The sequence below is a fragment of the Gouania willdenowi genome, chromosome 3, assembly GCF_900634775.1.
Source record: "Gouania willdenowi chromosome 3, fGouWil2.1, whole genome shotgun sequence".
Classification (NCBI taxonomy): Eukaryota; Metazoa; Chordata; class Actinopteri; order Blenniiformes; family Gobiesocidae; genus Gouania; species Gouania willdenowi.
The window spans coordinates 44,223,009-44,240,052 of NC_041046.1; the positions used below are offsets into that span (position 1 = coordinate 44,223,009).

General features: G+C 40.0%; 1 protein-coding gene across 1 annotated transcript; it reads right to left on the minus strand.

Moving 5' to 3' along the window:
* Positions 1 to 11,259: 11,259 nt before the first annotated feature.
* LOC114480372 (alpha-2Db adrenergic receptor-like) lies at positions 11,260 to 16,872 on the minus strand. The gene is made up of 2 exons (XM_028474479.1): positions 16,054 to 16,872; positions 11,260 to 12,381 (listed from the first exon to the last, which is right to left on the minus strand). Exons 1-2 carry the CDS (start codon positions 16,327 to 16,329, stop codon positions 11,260 to 11,262), a joined length of 1,398 nt encoding a protein of 465 aa, XP_028330280.1. The 5' UTR covers positions 16,330 to 16,872.
* Positions 16,873 to 17,044: the final 172 nt, after the last annotated feature.

Here is a 17,044-nt window from a genome sequence, read left to right on the forward strand (position 1 = left end):
TTCGCTAAATTGAAAAACTTCAAAATTAATTTAAAATCACATGAAATGTGTTTTCAAGCTTGTATTAAAGCTGAAATTGGCCATTCTTTTAAATGCTGACATGAATGTTGATAATGTGGCCCCCGGATCAGACAATCACATTTTTTTGGCCCCCGCTGTGATAGTAGTTTCCCATCTCTGATGTAAAGTGCAAACTTGTGGATTAAAAATTAAATATAAACAATAATAGAAAATACTAATGATGAAAAATACCAAACAATGAGAACAGATGTAACACGAGTTGTTCTAAAGTTATTTTCTCATGTGTTTGTTTCATGGTTGTTCACATTGTGGACTCGTTCTATTCCTCCTGCTACACCAGGCTTCAGAAGTCGTTACGTTGGCTCGTTACAATCACAATTATTGAAGCAGAGAGATTTATAAAAGCTACAGGACAGCAGGACACTGTCTTTAACAGACCAATGCAATAAACCTGTAATTAGCTTAGAGGCCCTGAATGCATCACTGAGGTGCAATAAAAGCTTTGGGTACAAATGAATGTGATGCTAACTGAAGACATAAAGATTTCCTTTGCAATGACAATGTGGCTGAGTCATTGTCTAACCACTACATCCTACGCTTTTGTTGCTGAGTCATGGTTAAGATTCTGTTGCTGTATCATAGTTTGACCATCGCAGCCTACTTGGCTCTTGCTGCCGAGATTTGTGGCTATTTTGCTGTCCATCGGAGCCTCTCTGACAATTGTTGCTGAGTCATTGTTCAAAATACTGTCGATATCAGAGTCATTGTTAAGGTATTGTTGCTAAATCCTAATTTGATCACTTACTTGACTATTGCTGCCGAGTCATTTAAAAAAAAAAATTACAGCCTCGTAGAGTAATTTTGCTGAGTCGTGGTTGAGGAGTTGTTGTTTGACCATCATAATAATAATTTATTTTATTAAAAATACCATTCACAAAAAAGGATACAATTCTATAGAGAGGAAGTAGATTAAAATTACATGTTGCTAAATCGTTTAATTGTTGCTGAGTTTATGCTTTTTTTAATAGAGTATTTGTTGCTGAGTCATGGTTATGGTATTGCGGCTAAATTATGATTTGATCATTGTAGCCTCTTTGTGTATTGTTGCAGAGTCGTATTTTTAAAATAATAGCCTACCCTAAATATTTTTACTGAGTTGTGGTTAAGGTATTGTTGTTAAATCATGCTTTTACCCTCAGAGCCTACTTGTGTATTGTTGCTGAGTCATATATTTAAAATAACAGCCTACCAAGAGTATTTCTGTTGAGTCATGGTTATTGCTAAATAATGGTTTGACCATCGTAAGCTATTTGAGCGTTGTTGTTGTTTAATAAAAGAGTGTTTTGCTAATTCACTGTTTGTCCGTCACACAGTTGTTGCTGAGTCATGGCTTCAAAGGCACAGCCTACCTGAGTCACGGTTTGAAGTGTGCTTTGAAGGACGACAGGTTTTAGGTGTTTAAATGAAGTTGTTATAAAGTTGAAAACAAACCGCCAGCATCAGTTTGTGGCTTCTCTGCCATGACTCAGCGTGTCGTTAATCTCTCCTCTGCAGACGCAATAATCTGTTCAAACCTGTTTGTCAAACGCTGTTCGTGAGCCAAATCCTGCTCAGTTTTAAGCTTCTGCTCACTTTCCCCGACAGAACCGAGCTGAGAGCCCTTCAGGGTTCGTTTAGCAACACTCCGCTTTGATTACGTCTCATTCTGCATCGTGGCCTGAGCTCTGTGACCTACTTACACTCTCACACGTCTACCTTCAACATTTTACTGGTTTTAAAGCTGTGGGAGTGAAGTCTGCAAACTTCCCAACAGGAGGAATTATTGTTCCCGATGTGGAAAACCACATCCTAAACCTGACTTTGAGTGTGAAACAGAACGTATCTGTTTGTCAGATAAGTCTCTCCTAGGAAACATGGCGCGGTATATGTTCACAGAAGAGGAGGCATTTCTTAGCATTATACTTTAAAATAATTAGTGCCACATTTGACGTGAAACAACCTTTGAATGCAGAGTGTTCTAAGGAGATTTGGAACGTCCTGCAGAGAAGTCTCACGTAATGAGATTTCCCCAGAGTTACCAGACATCTGCCCCCAAGGTAAACGCACAAAGGGAAGAAACTATAACAACACAAATTAACTGCAAAAACAAATGACAAAAATAACAGAACAATGAACAAAATCATGTTTTAAATACACAAAAAAAAATTTCAAAAACAAACATACAAAGTTAGAGAAATATCGGTAACACTATTTGAAGGCGTGACATTACACTGTCATTATTATGACAACATGTCATTAGCATTAATAAGGTGTCATGAAGGCTGTCATTAAGTGTCATTCGCTAAATTATGACACCTTTGGAGCTATGTTAGCATTTCCTGAGAAAGCATTGTCATGACAACTAGTCATTAAGAGTGTACAAAATGACCAACAATTGTCTTTGTCATGATAACTTGTCATTAACCAGGGCACAATAACCCATTTTTTAACCCACTTTTTGGGGTCCATCCATAAAGTCAGTAAAATAATGGTCCATTGTTCTATGAATCTGTGATAAGCACATTTATTTATTCATCTGAATAATATCCACTGTTATCCAGGAACATTTATTATTATTATAGTCATCTTAAAGATGGAAATCCTGGTTTTAATCACTAATAAAATGGGTTCAAAACAAATACATGAACTGTATTATTGTCATTATTTAGTGACTTGTTGGTGTAATCTGCAGCTATTTAAAGCTCAGACATTCACACTGAGGGACTGGTTAATGGGATGATGCTGATGTCAAGTGTTGGTAAAGCAGCTCTGACAAATTGACGAGTGCTTTGTTCGCCTCCGCCTCCAACCATCAATCACTGATCAGGGAGCCTCTCAATCAGAGTTCAATCAGCACCTTTATGGATATGTGAACTTTACATACAGTAGAAAGGCTGGAGAGGTGAATAATTATGGGATAAAAGCTTGAAATAAGGCCACACCAACTGATTTAAAAGCATCTTATTTCCATATTTCTTGTTACCAAAGCTGATTCATCCTGTGATAAATATTCCTCCTTATTGATACAACATAAATTATCACATTAGACTTACTGTAGGTGACGGGTGTCTGCCGCCTCCTTTAAAACATCCAGATTCTGCTTTGTATCTCCACCACACAGCCAGGGCAAAATATAAATAAATCAACGTGACAAACTATGTAACTTATGTAACACCCAAGTGAAGGAGAGGATTTCATGGACATCCCAGATTCTAACTTCTCACTGTGCTGCCAACTTTCTTCATTTCAAAACTCACAAATAAAAGATTAATATATTGTTTCCAATTAGCCCCTCTTAAAGGACTTTGAGTCATCCTAAGTCCTCCAGTAATGGTGTTATTATTTCTCTGCTATTGCTGGTGTTTTCATCAGTTTGCAGAGAATTGCTCCAGTGGGGTTTGGTGACCAGGATTGGACCAAGGCAAGGCAAATTTATTTGTATAGCGCATTTCATACACGAGGCAACTCAATGTGCTTAACATGATAAAACATTCAATTGTTTAAAATCAATAAGAACATTTAAAATCATCAGTAAAATCAATTAAAATCATCAACAAACACATGACATCATCAACATGACCATAAATCTCTCTCAATCATACACAGTAGAGAAAAATAGTTCCTTTAACTTTGATTTAAAAATGTTCACATGTGATGCTGACTTCAGCTCTGCTGCAGTTTGTTCCACTTCTTTGCAGCATAACAACTAAAAGCAGCATCACCATGGTTACTGTGAGCTCTGGGCTCCACTATCTGATCTGTGTCCATAGATCTGAGAGACCTGCTGGGTTCATACCTGACTAACATCTCACTGATGTATTCTGGACCAAACCCATTCACACATTTATAACCAGCAGCAGAAATTTACAGTCTCCTCTGAGGCTGACTGGGAGCCAGTGTAATGTGTTCTGACCTCTTTGTTCTGGTTCAGACCTGAGCTGCAGCGTTCTGAACCAGCTGTAGATGTTTGATGAAGACCATTACAATAGTCCAGTCTGCTGGAGATAAAAGCATGGACCAGTTTCTCCTGATCTTTCTGAGTCATTAAACCTTTCACTCTGGAGATGTTCTTTAGGTGGTAGAAGATGTTTTTGTGATAGATTTGATCTGATGCTGAATGTCAGATCTGAGTCAATCAGAACACCAAGGTTTTTGACTTGGTCTTTATCTTCTAAAGATCCAGATTCAGATACTTGCTGACAGCAGTCCTCTTTTCCTTGTTACCAAAGACAATCACCTCCATCTTGTCATGGTTTAGTTGAAGGAAGTTTTCACTCATCCAGCAGTTTACTGACCAAGATGAAACCCTGTGATCTTCTACCACCGGCAGACTGCAAACCTGATTTGTGCATCACCACTAGTGATGAAACATTTATGGGGGCTTGTCCGGATTCTGAATAAAACTCCTAAATTTTCTAGTTTTGTTTAGTCAGTCAGGTTGAGATGATCTGATCACAGAGATGTTTCTCCAATCAGGCCTGTAGTTTCAACGTGGGGGGACTATCGTACGCCTCAGCTGCAGCTTTAAATCTATCTGATCCTGTTGTTTTTAGATGACCTGGGGTTCTCAAACTGGAAACAGTGGGAACCATTTTTATAGGATCTCCTCATAACCCTCCAGTCAATCAGACATAATTTCCTGCCATTTGTAGCCCTAAATGTCAAAGGAATGATCTCTTCCGGAATAATCATGAACAAGCTGTTCACCTCAAAAAATGTAATAATAATGAGGGAGTTTGGATGGAATATGAAACGATCGCTGCACAAACGGTAAAAACAAAACATCTGATGAATGTGGAGGAGTCATTTTTTTAGGATTGTTTATTATTTATTCATTTCACTTTAATAGAAACAGATCTATTTTACATACATCTAATAAAGGATAGGAAGGACTGGCACCTTTCATTCACTAATGCACTTTGTGTTTGGCATGTTTTATGTGAGAATTTATGAAACCTTTGAAAGAAATAAAACCATTAAATAATGTTGTTTGGTGATAGATGATATTTTATGTATGTTACAGATTGTTGTTATTAAACTGTCACAGATCTACAGTTTAGAGCAAAGCTGTCTAACCTTGGCTCATGAACATCTCCATTATTCCCTTTGAACGTGTGCTTCATCACAGGCGATGATGAATCGAGACACGTCTGAGTTTCTCTTCACTTTCCCAGACGAGTCTCCGTCTGGGAAAGTGGGACGATGGCATCTTTGATCATTTCAGCAACATGAATTCTAATGTGTTTCTGTCTTTACTTTTCTTCTTTGTTACAGCAGAACTATTTACATATTAAAGACAGACATGTTAAAAGACTGAGTCCAAACATTGTTCTTGTTCTTTTAGAATAATGGTTTACAGCAGGTTTTTACCGAGAAAAGAAAACACAGATGAAAGAAAAGAAAGAAAATCTTGTTGAACTCCTATGAAACACTTGTTTTTAATGACAAAATTACATTATTTGAGTTTCATAAAGCATTCACTACATGTTTTTTATCTAATAATTAGCGGCCAGGTCTAAACTGTCGCAAATATACTGTATAATTATCCTGGAAGTTTTTATCATTCCACGTAAATCCTACTTCCCATGTGGGAACAATAACCAAATGTAGCACAAAGGTCCAGTCCCATGTCACAATGCTTTAGCTGCAGAAACAGGTCAATAAAAGCCTGTAAAGTTCAAAACTTTGAAAATTCACAACAAATCAACAACATAGGCTACACATTTACAACTTTCAACAAAGTTTAGCCCCGACACTGTAGAATTATGCAAATTATGAAGTGCATCACTCTGCATCTCTCAATCTGCAAGGTCGCTCCTTTTTTTGATCAGTTACTTCATTTAAAATGTTTATTATTAGTTTTTCTGGTCTATGGTGGGATGTAACCCGATTGTCTTCAAATGTTGGTTGATTTGTTGAGTAATTATTCTTTCCTTTCATGTACAGTATAAAGATTGGTGTTGGAAGAGCTGTGTGTATTTTTTTTCTTTTATTGTTTTATTTCATTTTGCTTTGGTTTCATGGAGAAGTCCAGTGTATCTTTTGTTTGTTTGAAGTTGTCCTTGTTTTAATCATCAGAGGTTTTCTCACATTTGAACAATAGGAATGTGTTTCTAACTTATTCATTAGCTCTGTTTTTTCCTGCAGCTCTTTTTCCTTTCATGCGGCTCCCTTTGACTCTAATTCCCTCTAATAGAGTATTTGGTGAATGTCTTTACAGCCATTGTCCTGGACTCTTACCTGCATACAAAAGAGGAATTAAAATGGGTTTCCGTCTCTTGTGAATTGACGGCCGAAGCTCTTATCAGGTTCTATTAGGTTCAGAGCACAAAGCCAGTGTCTCGCTCTGTTACTCCTTGGTTTGATTTACAGAACATGAGGCTCTGGAGTGCAGAAAAGATGCTTTTAAGCACAAAAACGGCTTGGTTTGATGTATTTTTCTCCTCCAACGGTTGCTCAGAATCAGATATTCTACTCATTCCTCTTCCAGTTGAATGACTTTACTCAACATTTAGCAGGTGGTGGAAAACGCTTGTGATCAATTAGAAAACAAAAGGAAGAAAATCTGCTCTTCTGTCAGAAATGTTACCAGAAATTGCATACTGTATACTGTACTTTATATGAACAATACCAGAGCTGCTCTCTGCACCAAAGTTATCAAAGTTTGCTAAAATGAACATTTTTGTTATCTGGAATAAAAAAAATCAGAAAACTAACTGAAACTGTATCGTGTGTTTACAAAACTAGCTTTATCTTAAATTATAGCGATAACTTCCTTTGTTTTTGTCTTTGTAAATGTATTTTATTCCTAAGCTTGTTGGGTTGATCCAACCTCAGAACGTATGAATGTATGGCACAAATTCTGTCCTTGAAGGGATCCTTCACTGTTTTTACAAATGTGACCTGAAATCTTTGAAATGTCTTTATTAGTAGATCTATGTCTAACACAACACATTATTATACACCATTGTAGTTTTATTAATTTTTAAAAATGAGACTTCTTTACAGTTTTAGAGCCTGTGATTGATGATGTCACACAGCCCCACTGCCTGTAAACATCCCATTGTTTTTTATTGGAGTGAAACATTATGCCTGATTTTTACATCATTTAGTAGCTTTTTAGACTATTCAGTAGCTTTTTTGGTAAAAAAAAAAAAAATTGAACTAAATAATCAGGAAAAGGTAAAGATGTTGATGTAAACCTCTTTTATTTACGGAGGATTAAAACATGACCGCAGGGGGAGACAGTTCCATCTCTGCAGTTTGGTAGTAGACAATGAAGCAGAGAAGAAGAGCTCTCCTAAGGGACCTTTATCTCACCCTTAAACAGTGTGCGGACACGCTCTGGTGGCTGGAGTTAGAGTGTAAATCACGGACTGCTGAAGGACTACCACCCAAAAGGACTTTTGTGTGTCTTCAACAGTACGTGATTAATCACTTGGTGAGGGGAGACAATCAGGAGATGAGGGATCACTGGGATGTGATGAGCAAAAATGGACTAAATGCCACCTACAGAGAGAGACGAGGAAAAACAGAGCAAAATTACAACAAAATAAATGTTTAAACTCAAACTCAACATGTGGTAAAGCTACAAAATACAAATAACTTATAAAGAATTAAATAAACAACTAATAAATTGCCTCCAGGGCTTTAACTCATGACCAAATAAAATTGCTAGTGAAAGTACTTTTTGAGTATTTCTAAATCAGTAATTTTACTTGTACTTAAGTACATTTTAAAAGAAGTTAAGTAATTTGTTACATTTCTACACCCAACTGTTACTGAGTAAATTATTATTTTTTTGTGATTAATTTTTAAATTTCCATTTCATGCTCTCGTCATAAATCAGCAGTTTATGAAAAAACCATTGAACATAATCCATATGTTCTTAGTCATGTTATGTCTGATCAACTCCCAGTAAATTTCTATGGTTCATGTTGTGGTTTCTACCTATTATGTTGTTACCCACGAGGCACATTTGGCATGGCACAGTTTTAGAGTTCATAAATGTCACTATACTTTGAGTGTGAGAATTTTTTTTATTTTTATTTTTATTTTATTTAAAAAATAATTGTACAATTTGACAAACCTTTTATTTTATACAGATGTCTTTGTGGAAAATAAATTAAGCTCCAACTGTGCAATATTTTATATTATATTATATAATATCATTAATCAAATAAACATGGGGTGGGGGAGTGAAAGTAACTAGTAACTTTTACTCTGTGTACTATTTAATTGAGCTACTGTTTACTTGTACTTTATATATGACTTACTTGTACTTGTACTTGCGTACAATTTCAATCAAGTAACAGTGTTTCTTCCTTGGGTAGGATGTATCAGTACTCTTACACATCTGGTTAACACCACACAGACAGAGACAAAGTCAAAACAGCAAAAATAACAAAATAAATATCTAAACTCGAACTTAACATGTGCTAAAGCCACAGAACACGGACAAAAAAGAGAACAAATTCCCTCTAGGCCTTGAACTCATGACCAAATCAAATTGCTACTGAAACTAAAAACGCCCCGCGACCCAGAAAACAGAAACACGCAGGTCAGAAAATGGATGGATGGGAACTGAAAACAACCTTCAACCGTGATCATGAAAAATAAACACAAACTATCCCTATCCCCCAGACTGTGACACATTCAATGACTAAGGTTAGTATTTCAATGCTTTCTGACTTTAACACATACTTTCATTCTAAAATCCTGAATTACGTAACTCTCTGAATTGCATTATAGCTCCAATTTTGGTGTTGCCTAGCAACCCTATAATCACCCACTATGTGTCACCACTGGCTCCTCAGAGCGCTCTGCGTTTGAAGAGATAAACCGTGCACAGTGTGACATGACTCTCAGGTCAGAGATGAAACTCCTCCATGGGTTTGACTGTCAGGTTAGTGTTTTTTAGAGACGACGTTTGCTAGTTTGTTGTTCTTCTGTCAGCCTCTCTTGATGATTGTCCGTGTGTGGATTTCAGACGCTGCGTTCTGAGCTGTGTTGACATCTCAAGGCTCTGCAGCACGTCGCCCGCGGCCATTTCTCTCTAATTAACATTCAAGTTCAGGCTCAGCTAAAGTTGTAACATTGAGCTCTTATTGCATCAAGGAGGCAAAAAATGAAGCGTCTGCTTTATCAGCCTCTGTCTGAGATTCATCCTAAAGTGATTATATTACCCTCAGGTTGTGTTTTTAAGTGTTATCTGTGCAGATTGTAGGTTAATCTCATTATACTTGGGAATTTAAACACACAAAATAAATAGCATTAATTAATTTATAGTGTTGTATTTTTCCAACTTTTGAGATTCTATCGGTCCAAGCCTCAACGTACCCGAACCACATAACACAGAACCTTTCAGCCTGTTCCTTGTGGGGGGTGGGGGGTCCACAAGAGACAAATAAAACACTTGAATCTTTGAATACTTCATGAGGCAGGATGGTGCAGCAAGAATGTCCCGGGGTCAAGCCCTGGCGTGGATACCTCAGGCTACTCCCACCATCCAAGACATGTATGCTAGGTTATTTTGAGTCTGTCCATGTTTGCCCTGTGATTGATTAGTGCCCTCTCCCAGGTGTACCCCCACCTAGTGAGCTTTGCCCACTAGCCCCCACAGTCCAAACTATGAGGGAAGCCATTTATGGCCAAATATGTTGTAGTACAGTTAATACCTGGGCTGTGTTGTGCATTAACTCATTAGTTTCTCACTTTATTTAATATCCTTTGTGTTTAGTTCTGCATACAGCTCAATGATGTGTGCAGGAGCTCCTTTTTACGTGTCTGAAGGTTTTAATGCAACAGCTGGCTGGGCATAACATGAACTTAAAGTAAAGGCCCAAACATACTCAGGCAGAACGCAAGTGGAGCAGACTCCATGCGGAATGTCCGCACTAATCAGCGCCATCATAGCCCACTGCGGCGTAGTAGTTTCCTGTGAAATCCTACATTTCCCACAATTCTTAGCACTTCTTTCTAGTACTTGTACTCTTTCTGGGACGTGTTTTAAAGGTGTCGGTATTTTCGTAGGTCGTCTGCCAGTCTCTTCTTGAGGTTCGTCTCCATCTCACCAGGCAGTGAAATGCAGGTCGGTGTACCATTTAATGCACGTCTATGGAGAAAAATACATGCTGAGGAATCTTTTGTGTGGCACCAGTTACGGACAAGTCTGCGTGGTCGTAGAATTTGAGCTTTGCGTTCACTGAACTTATGGAGGTCCGCGCAAACCAGCTTTTCTCAATGATTTAAAGAAGACCTGTAGGGAACTTATTGCAAGCTCTTTTGGACTATTATTGACAATAATGAAGGTTTAGCCAATACAATTCTTAACAACTCTAGTTCTGTTAAGTTTTAGAATGTTTGCAAATGTGCTCTCAATTACCAAACGTGGACTCCTGGTTCCTAACATCCACACTTAGGGCTGGGGGCTCGGTGAACAGACAGCGGTTTGGTTGAACAACTCCGCTTCAGCTGAGCTGTAAATAACATTATTTTTTTTGGACTTGCCATGTTGGGGGAGTTAGGGGTGATGATAGGTTTCTCATTGGTTTAGCTTCCAACATTTAATTCTAAACAGAGATAGGAACAAGTCACTGCTTCTCAAGTTTCAAGTAAGTCTCAAGTCATTAAAGTCCTCAGGCAAGTTTTAGAGTTTCAAATTTTCACAGTTCCTCTGTAAACCAAACAATCAGTCAAACGCAGAAGTCACTTTGATCAGACTTATTGATCATTGATAATAATTGTATTTTTATTAAAAATAATTGTTATGGAAGGGTAGGAAGTCAAGTCTTCTAGAGTCAATAGACAAGTCTGAGTTAAGTCACGAATCGTTTCTTTAAGTCTAAGTTGAGTTGCAAGTCCTTTGTGATTTTGTCAAGTCGAGTCTAAAGTCATCAAATTTGTGACTCAAGTCCAAGTCGAGTCCACACCTCTGGTTGTAAATGATGTGAAAAGTAAAGAGTAATCAATCCAAAACATGTTTAAATATGTTTAAACAACGGCTGTAAGTTTAGAGGTTTCAAACCTCAGCATGGTGAAGTGAAAATAGCCCGTGTCTGAGATAATGAATGAGTTGAATAATAAAACGATGCTTCGTCTCTGAGACAAGCCCTTTAATGTCGATATGACAGCACAGTGGAAAACAGGATTAAAATCATCTGCACACACACTTCTCGCCTCAAACAGAAGCCTTGGAAATCAGAGCTTTGACGTCCTCTTACGACGGTGGAATAAAATCTTCTTGAAGGCCCTCCTGAAGTCCCGGTTAAAGATGGTGTAAATGATAGGGTTCAGGCAGCTGTTGCAGTATCCGATCCAGAAGAAGAGGTTGAAGAGTGTGTCGGGAATGGTGCACTTTTCCCTGCAGACAGCGTGCAGGCTGTAGGTGAAAAAGAATGGGAACCAGCAGAGGACGAACACGCCCATCACCACCGCTAGAACGAAGGTGAAGCGCTTCTCCCTCATCTGAGCTACCTTGTTTTTAGACATGGACATTCGCCGGCTGTGCAGAGGCAGTGGGGACGAAAGCAGGAAGTGCTGGGAGCTTTGGTCGGACGAAGCCCAGGAAATGGAAGTGCAGGAGGGCAGAGAAGGAGGAAGCTTCAGCCTGTCGGACGTTTCCTCAGAACCAGCTTTCTCCTCCGTCTTCATCTTAGTGCCGGATCTCCTGGGGAAGCGCAGGGCGGAGGTCGGCTTGGTTTGGGCGTCCTTCTCCTCTAGATCGATGTCGTCTAGCTCTCCTCTTTTCACGTTGCTGCTGTTGCTGTCCACGTTGGACGAGCTGTGTCCGTTTGGAGGCTGAAGGCTCTCTAGCTCGTTCCCAAAGCCAGGAAGCTTTCTTTGGCAAGTCCTTGCTGCACCTTCGAAACACGTCTCCGACTGGGACGGCTCTCGCTCCAGCACCGTCCTGGCCACAAACACGGTGGAAGCTCGCTGTTTGGCCACTCGGTAGATCTTACAGTACACCAGGATCATGATGACGCCCGGGACGAAGAAGGACACGAGGCACGAGGACAGGATGTACCACGTTTGGTTGTTGAGGAGACACTCCTGTCTTTGTGCTTTCTCGGCGTGGGCCTCCTGTTGAGTCATGAGGAGCGGTGGGGACGAGATGACGATGGAAATGAGCCACACAACACTGATCATGGCCTTGATCCGCTTAGGCGTGCGTTTGCGGTTGTAGCTGACGGCCTTGGTCACCGACCAGTAGCGGTCCAGGCTGATAGCACAGAGGTGGACGATGGAGGAGGTGCAGAAGAGGACATCCAGAGCCAGGTAGAAGGAGCACCAGGTGGAGCCGAAGTACCAGTATCCCATCACCTGGAACAACAAGAGCTCGGTTAGCGCTTAACGCCTAGACGGCGTGATAATCCAACATCGGGCATTTGTGAATGAAGCAGTTCATGAAAGGAAGGACCAATGTTGTTGCTACATTCTGTAGCTGGTCACAATGGATGAGGTTATCTAGTGTTTATAGGCCAAAACACCCCCTGATTAATAGGTACACGACTGATGATGTGTCCCAAATTATATCCTTACCATATCTGAAACACAGCTCCCACACAACTTTCTCACATGGAAAAGCTCATGTTGACTACCATCTTTTGGCACAAAGGATAGTTTAGCATCGCATCCCATGTTTAATTATTCTGCTTGATGACAAACAGCTTTAGATTTTTAGAAGTTTAGTTTGGTTTAAATGCAAAGTTTGTAACTGGTGTGTAGGACAATGATCAATCTTCTACTATTATTTGTGTGATTTATTTTTGTTTCTTTGATATTTGTCTTCATGTTTCTGTCTGTTGGTCAAAGTTGTTCATCATTGTATGAGAATAAAAATACTTTTTCATGAGTGAGTGACTTTGTAATCCTACATTCTGCATGAGTGTAGTTTAGACGAGACCAAATCCAATTCCATTGACATCCTTCAAACTTTTCTTTCTTCGATTTTGCGCTATGCAACCCAACATCTCCATATTTTTTTTGCTCCATTTTGAGTCAAAGCTAATGGTTGAGAACTAAAGCTTTAAATATCAGAGCTTGGCTCAAAGCTCAGACTCGTAGCCTGGTGCAGAGGATGAATAAAACATCAGATCTGATGTTTTCATCCCAGGAGAACGAAGCTGTAGCTCCTACTCTATGTTTCATATGTCACCATATATAATTCACTGATAATCCGTCTGTGCTCGGTGACTTTCTCTGTGTGTTTGCTTTCTGTTTGTTCAGAGCTGTAATTGAAAACACACATTGGAAAATTGTGGACGGGATTACTGGGATTGATCCATTTAATCGTCCTTCACTGAAAACTACTGGGTGGGATTTTAGCTCCCAGTGGTTTGTGAGAAGCTGGTTTGGATTCAACCAGTGACAATAATTGACCTGACGAGTTTACAAAATATAAAATCAATACAATATTAAAACATTATATATATACAGTACCTATAAGTTAGAAAGTGTCAGCATTTTGTGCTTTTCATAGCCCAAATGACTTAACATTGCTATTTCCTGGTACGGCAGAGACACTGTCTCACTCCGCTGTGAGGCAGGAGGAGGCCACACCCTCTCCCAAAAGCGCATTGCAGCTCTGCCTCTGGCCCCATAGCGTGTTTTCATGTGTTTGTACATGCGCAGTCAATTCCCCAAGATGACAACCATTTACGTAAAAAGGCAGCTGTCTACGCTGCATTTGGACATAACCGCATTGTGCTAAGTGCTATATGTAAGTTCACAGTGCATTAGTGAATTAATAGAGCGTGGCCACTGCTACGTTCTCTAGCTAGTGGGCGGGATAACACTACAGTCAGGATGACAGCGCTAGACACGATAGAGAAACTTTCTTTTGAGGAAAAACGACCGCTTTTAAAAGATGGAGACCAACACCTGAGCTACCAGACCTTCAGCTAAGGTAAGGTCAGAACATTGTTTACATTTTGCACAGTGATTGGTAGGATTGGCTTTGTGGATGCGCCTCATTGAGGCTGTTTAAAGTTGTTGTTGTCACCCAACTTCACCAACATCTCCACTCCTCTCATCTCTTTGAAACATTTCAATCCGGATTCCGTTCACACCACAGCACAGAAACAGCACTTCTTAAAATCACAAACAATCTCCTCCTCACCGCTGACTCAGGTTCCTTATCCATCCTCCTCCTCCTTGTCCTCTCCGCTGCATTTGACACAATAGACCATACTGTTCTCTTCCACCATCTACAATCAATCGGCATCTCCGGCACAGCACTCCTTTGGTTCCACTCCTACCTCTCCAACCGTCACCACTTCGTCCCTGTCAACAACTGCAACTCCCACACTTCTCCCGTCACCCACGGTGTCACCCAAGGTTCAGTACTCGGCCCCCTCCTCTTTATCATCTACATGCTTTCCCTCGGTCAGATCATTCGCCACCATGGACTCCACTTCCACTGCTATGCTGATGATACCCAACTCTACATCTCCACCAAATCCATCATCCCAGTTTCATCTCCACCATCACTAACTGCGTCTCCGAACCCGGATGGACAATAACTTTCTCAAACTCAACAGCAATAAAACAGAACTCCTCATCACCGGCCCGAATCTCTCCTCCCCTCTGTCCAAAACTTTACCCTCCTCATCGACAGTCACAATGTCACCCCCACCTCCTCTGTATGCAACCTCGGCATCATAATGGATTCCACCCTCTCATACCAAACACACATCAACCCCATCACTAAAACATCCTTCTTCCACCTCCGCAACATTGCCCGCCTCCGCCCATCCCTTACCCAGTCAACAGCTGAAATCCTCATCCATGCCTTCGTCACTTCCAGACTCGGGTTAGGGATGTTTTGTCTTTTTTTTGTCTTATTCCCCATGTAAAGCGTCTTTGAGTGTCCAAAACAGCGCTATACAAATTTGAACTATTATTATTATTATTATTATTATTATTATTATTATTATTTCTCTGTGTTTCTGTGTTTCCAACACAAACAGCGCCATGTCATGTCATGAGATATATCTTGTCAGGAGAGTGCTCACAGCACGTCACTGTATATATATATATAACTATCATATCTAATGGATTCAATTGTATTTGACATTGAACTCTGGGCCACAAACATGTGATAGTGTCCGATCAGAGGGTCACATGATCAACATTTATGACATCATTAGAATAGAGACCAATCAGAGTATTAATACAGGAAACAATAAAAATAGATTTGGGCTTTGTTTGTCACCTTTTTTTTGTGGTTTTGTTGATGTTTTGTGTGATTTCTTTTCCCATCATATGTTTTTGTTATGATTTCTGATTTCTGTATGTTTTTAGAGTCACTGTGTATTTTTATGTCATTTTTAGGGATTTTGGTTGTCAATTTGTGTTTTGGGAGTTATTTTCAGTGTTGTTTTCTGTCATTTTGTGTGATTCTGGTGACTTTTTGAGTGTCTTTACAGTCATTTTATTTATGTGTATTATTTTTTTGTGACAGTTTTCCCAAATTTATTCAAAAAATTGCAATTTTTAATATAATGTACGTAATATAGAAATATTTGAAGTGCCATAAAATATTAAGTAGTTGTTAGTTTCAAGTCACAGATGATAGTTCTACTTCAGGTGTGTAGGTTTTCAGTGAAATGGTCTCAAATTTTTGAGACTTTAGGTTGGTTCTTCTTCTGTTGCACAATTGTTCTTCACAATGTAAATGGTGAAGCAACACTGCACCCAGCAGTTCATGTATGGTACTGCAGCTAAAATGAAGCAGAAATATTCTATAACATTAAACAACGCGTTGACGCATTTTTTTTGTAGTCAACATTATCAATTATGGTACTCATCATTTTTTTCATTATTGTATATGTTACACACATTGTGGTTGGCGTGAGTCTCGAGACGGTCTATATATTTAATTCTATTTTTTGTTTTGCCCCCCCCCCCCCGCAAGAATTTCAAACTCCGCCTATGATGGCCACCTTATGTGTAATCCAAAAGTAGGCGGGGCTCACCTGTGCAGAAACTCACCTCATTGGCCAGTGAGAATGGGATGACCAGCGTAGCCACCAGGATGTCGGCCGAGGCCAGCGACACCAGGAACAGGTTCTGCGGCGCCTTCAGGGCTCGACTGGTGAACACGGCCACCACTACCAGCACGTTCCCCACCACTGTTCCCAGTATGACCACCACCACCAGCATCACGATGAAGACAGACGCCAGCTGAGAGTGAGGAGGAAGAGGAGGAGGTCGGGACGCGTGGCTCACATTCTCCCAGGAGCCGTTGGAAATGTCCGATAGATCCATGATGGTTAAATCATGATGATGGATCGTAGCGATGCAGAAAAGTGGGAAAATCTGTAGAATATTCCCCCCAAACTTCCTCAGTTTTAATCCCCCATGTTCTCTACTGCAGCTTTGGCTGATATTACATCAAATATTACTCTTCCTGACATCATTCCTCACACTGCGGATCATCCGAGGATCGCTGTGACAGGAGAACAATCAGAGGAGAAAAAAAAGTCACACCTGAAATAATCCGATTGTCAAACCGAGCACATTCCTGCTCGTCCTTTACTTCCTAATGCCAACGAGATAAACGACTGAAGGTAGAGCGATGAGGCAGGAGGACAATGCAGCTACTCGCTCCACTTGGAGGACAGGAAACCTATTTGGGATGCGAGGTGCCTTCATTCTGCTGCACTCGGACAAACATCAGCAGCAGGAAAAGTAGGAACCAAAGAGCTCCAGAAACAGGCAGAAAGAGAAGGAGACGTTTAGCAAAAAAAAGAAGGAAGGAAGGATGAAACAAGGCAGGAGAAAGAAAAGACCACAAGTCCTCACTTTCATGCTGAGCGATGCTAATGATGCGCTGCTGGAAAAGAGAGAGAGCAGGAGAAGAAGGGAGAGGAGGAGAGAGCGACACGGAGGAGAGAGAGAAGAGAAGAGCGACAGATCTTTACAAGGAAAGGAGAGAAGAGCAGAAAGAAGAGGAGAGATGAAGAGCAAAGACAAAATAATG

What these genes read in the sequence shown, in the direction of transcription:
- LOC114480372 (XM_028474479.1), bottom strand. Translation starts at nt 16,329, where the DNA reads ATGGATCTATCGGACATTTCCAACGGCTCCTGGGAGAATGTGAGCCAC. An exon ending in CATTCTCACTGGCCAATGAG is followed by an intron (nt 12,382 to 16,053) that starts GTGAGTTTCTGC and finishes TTGTTGTTCCAG; the next exon opens with GTGATGGGATACTGGTACTT.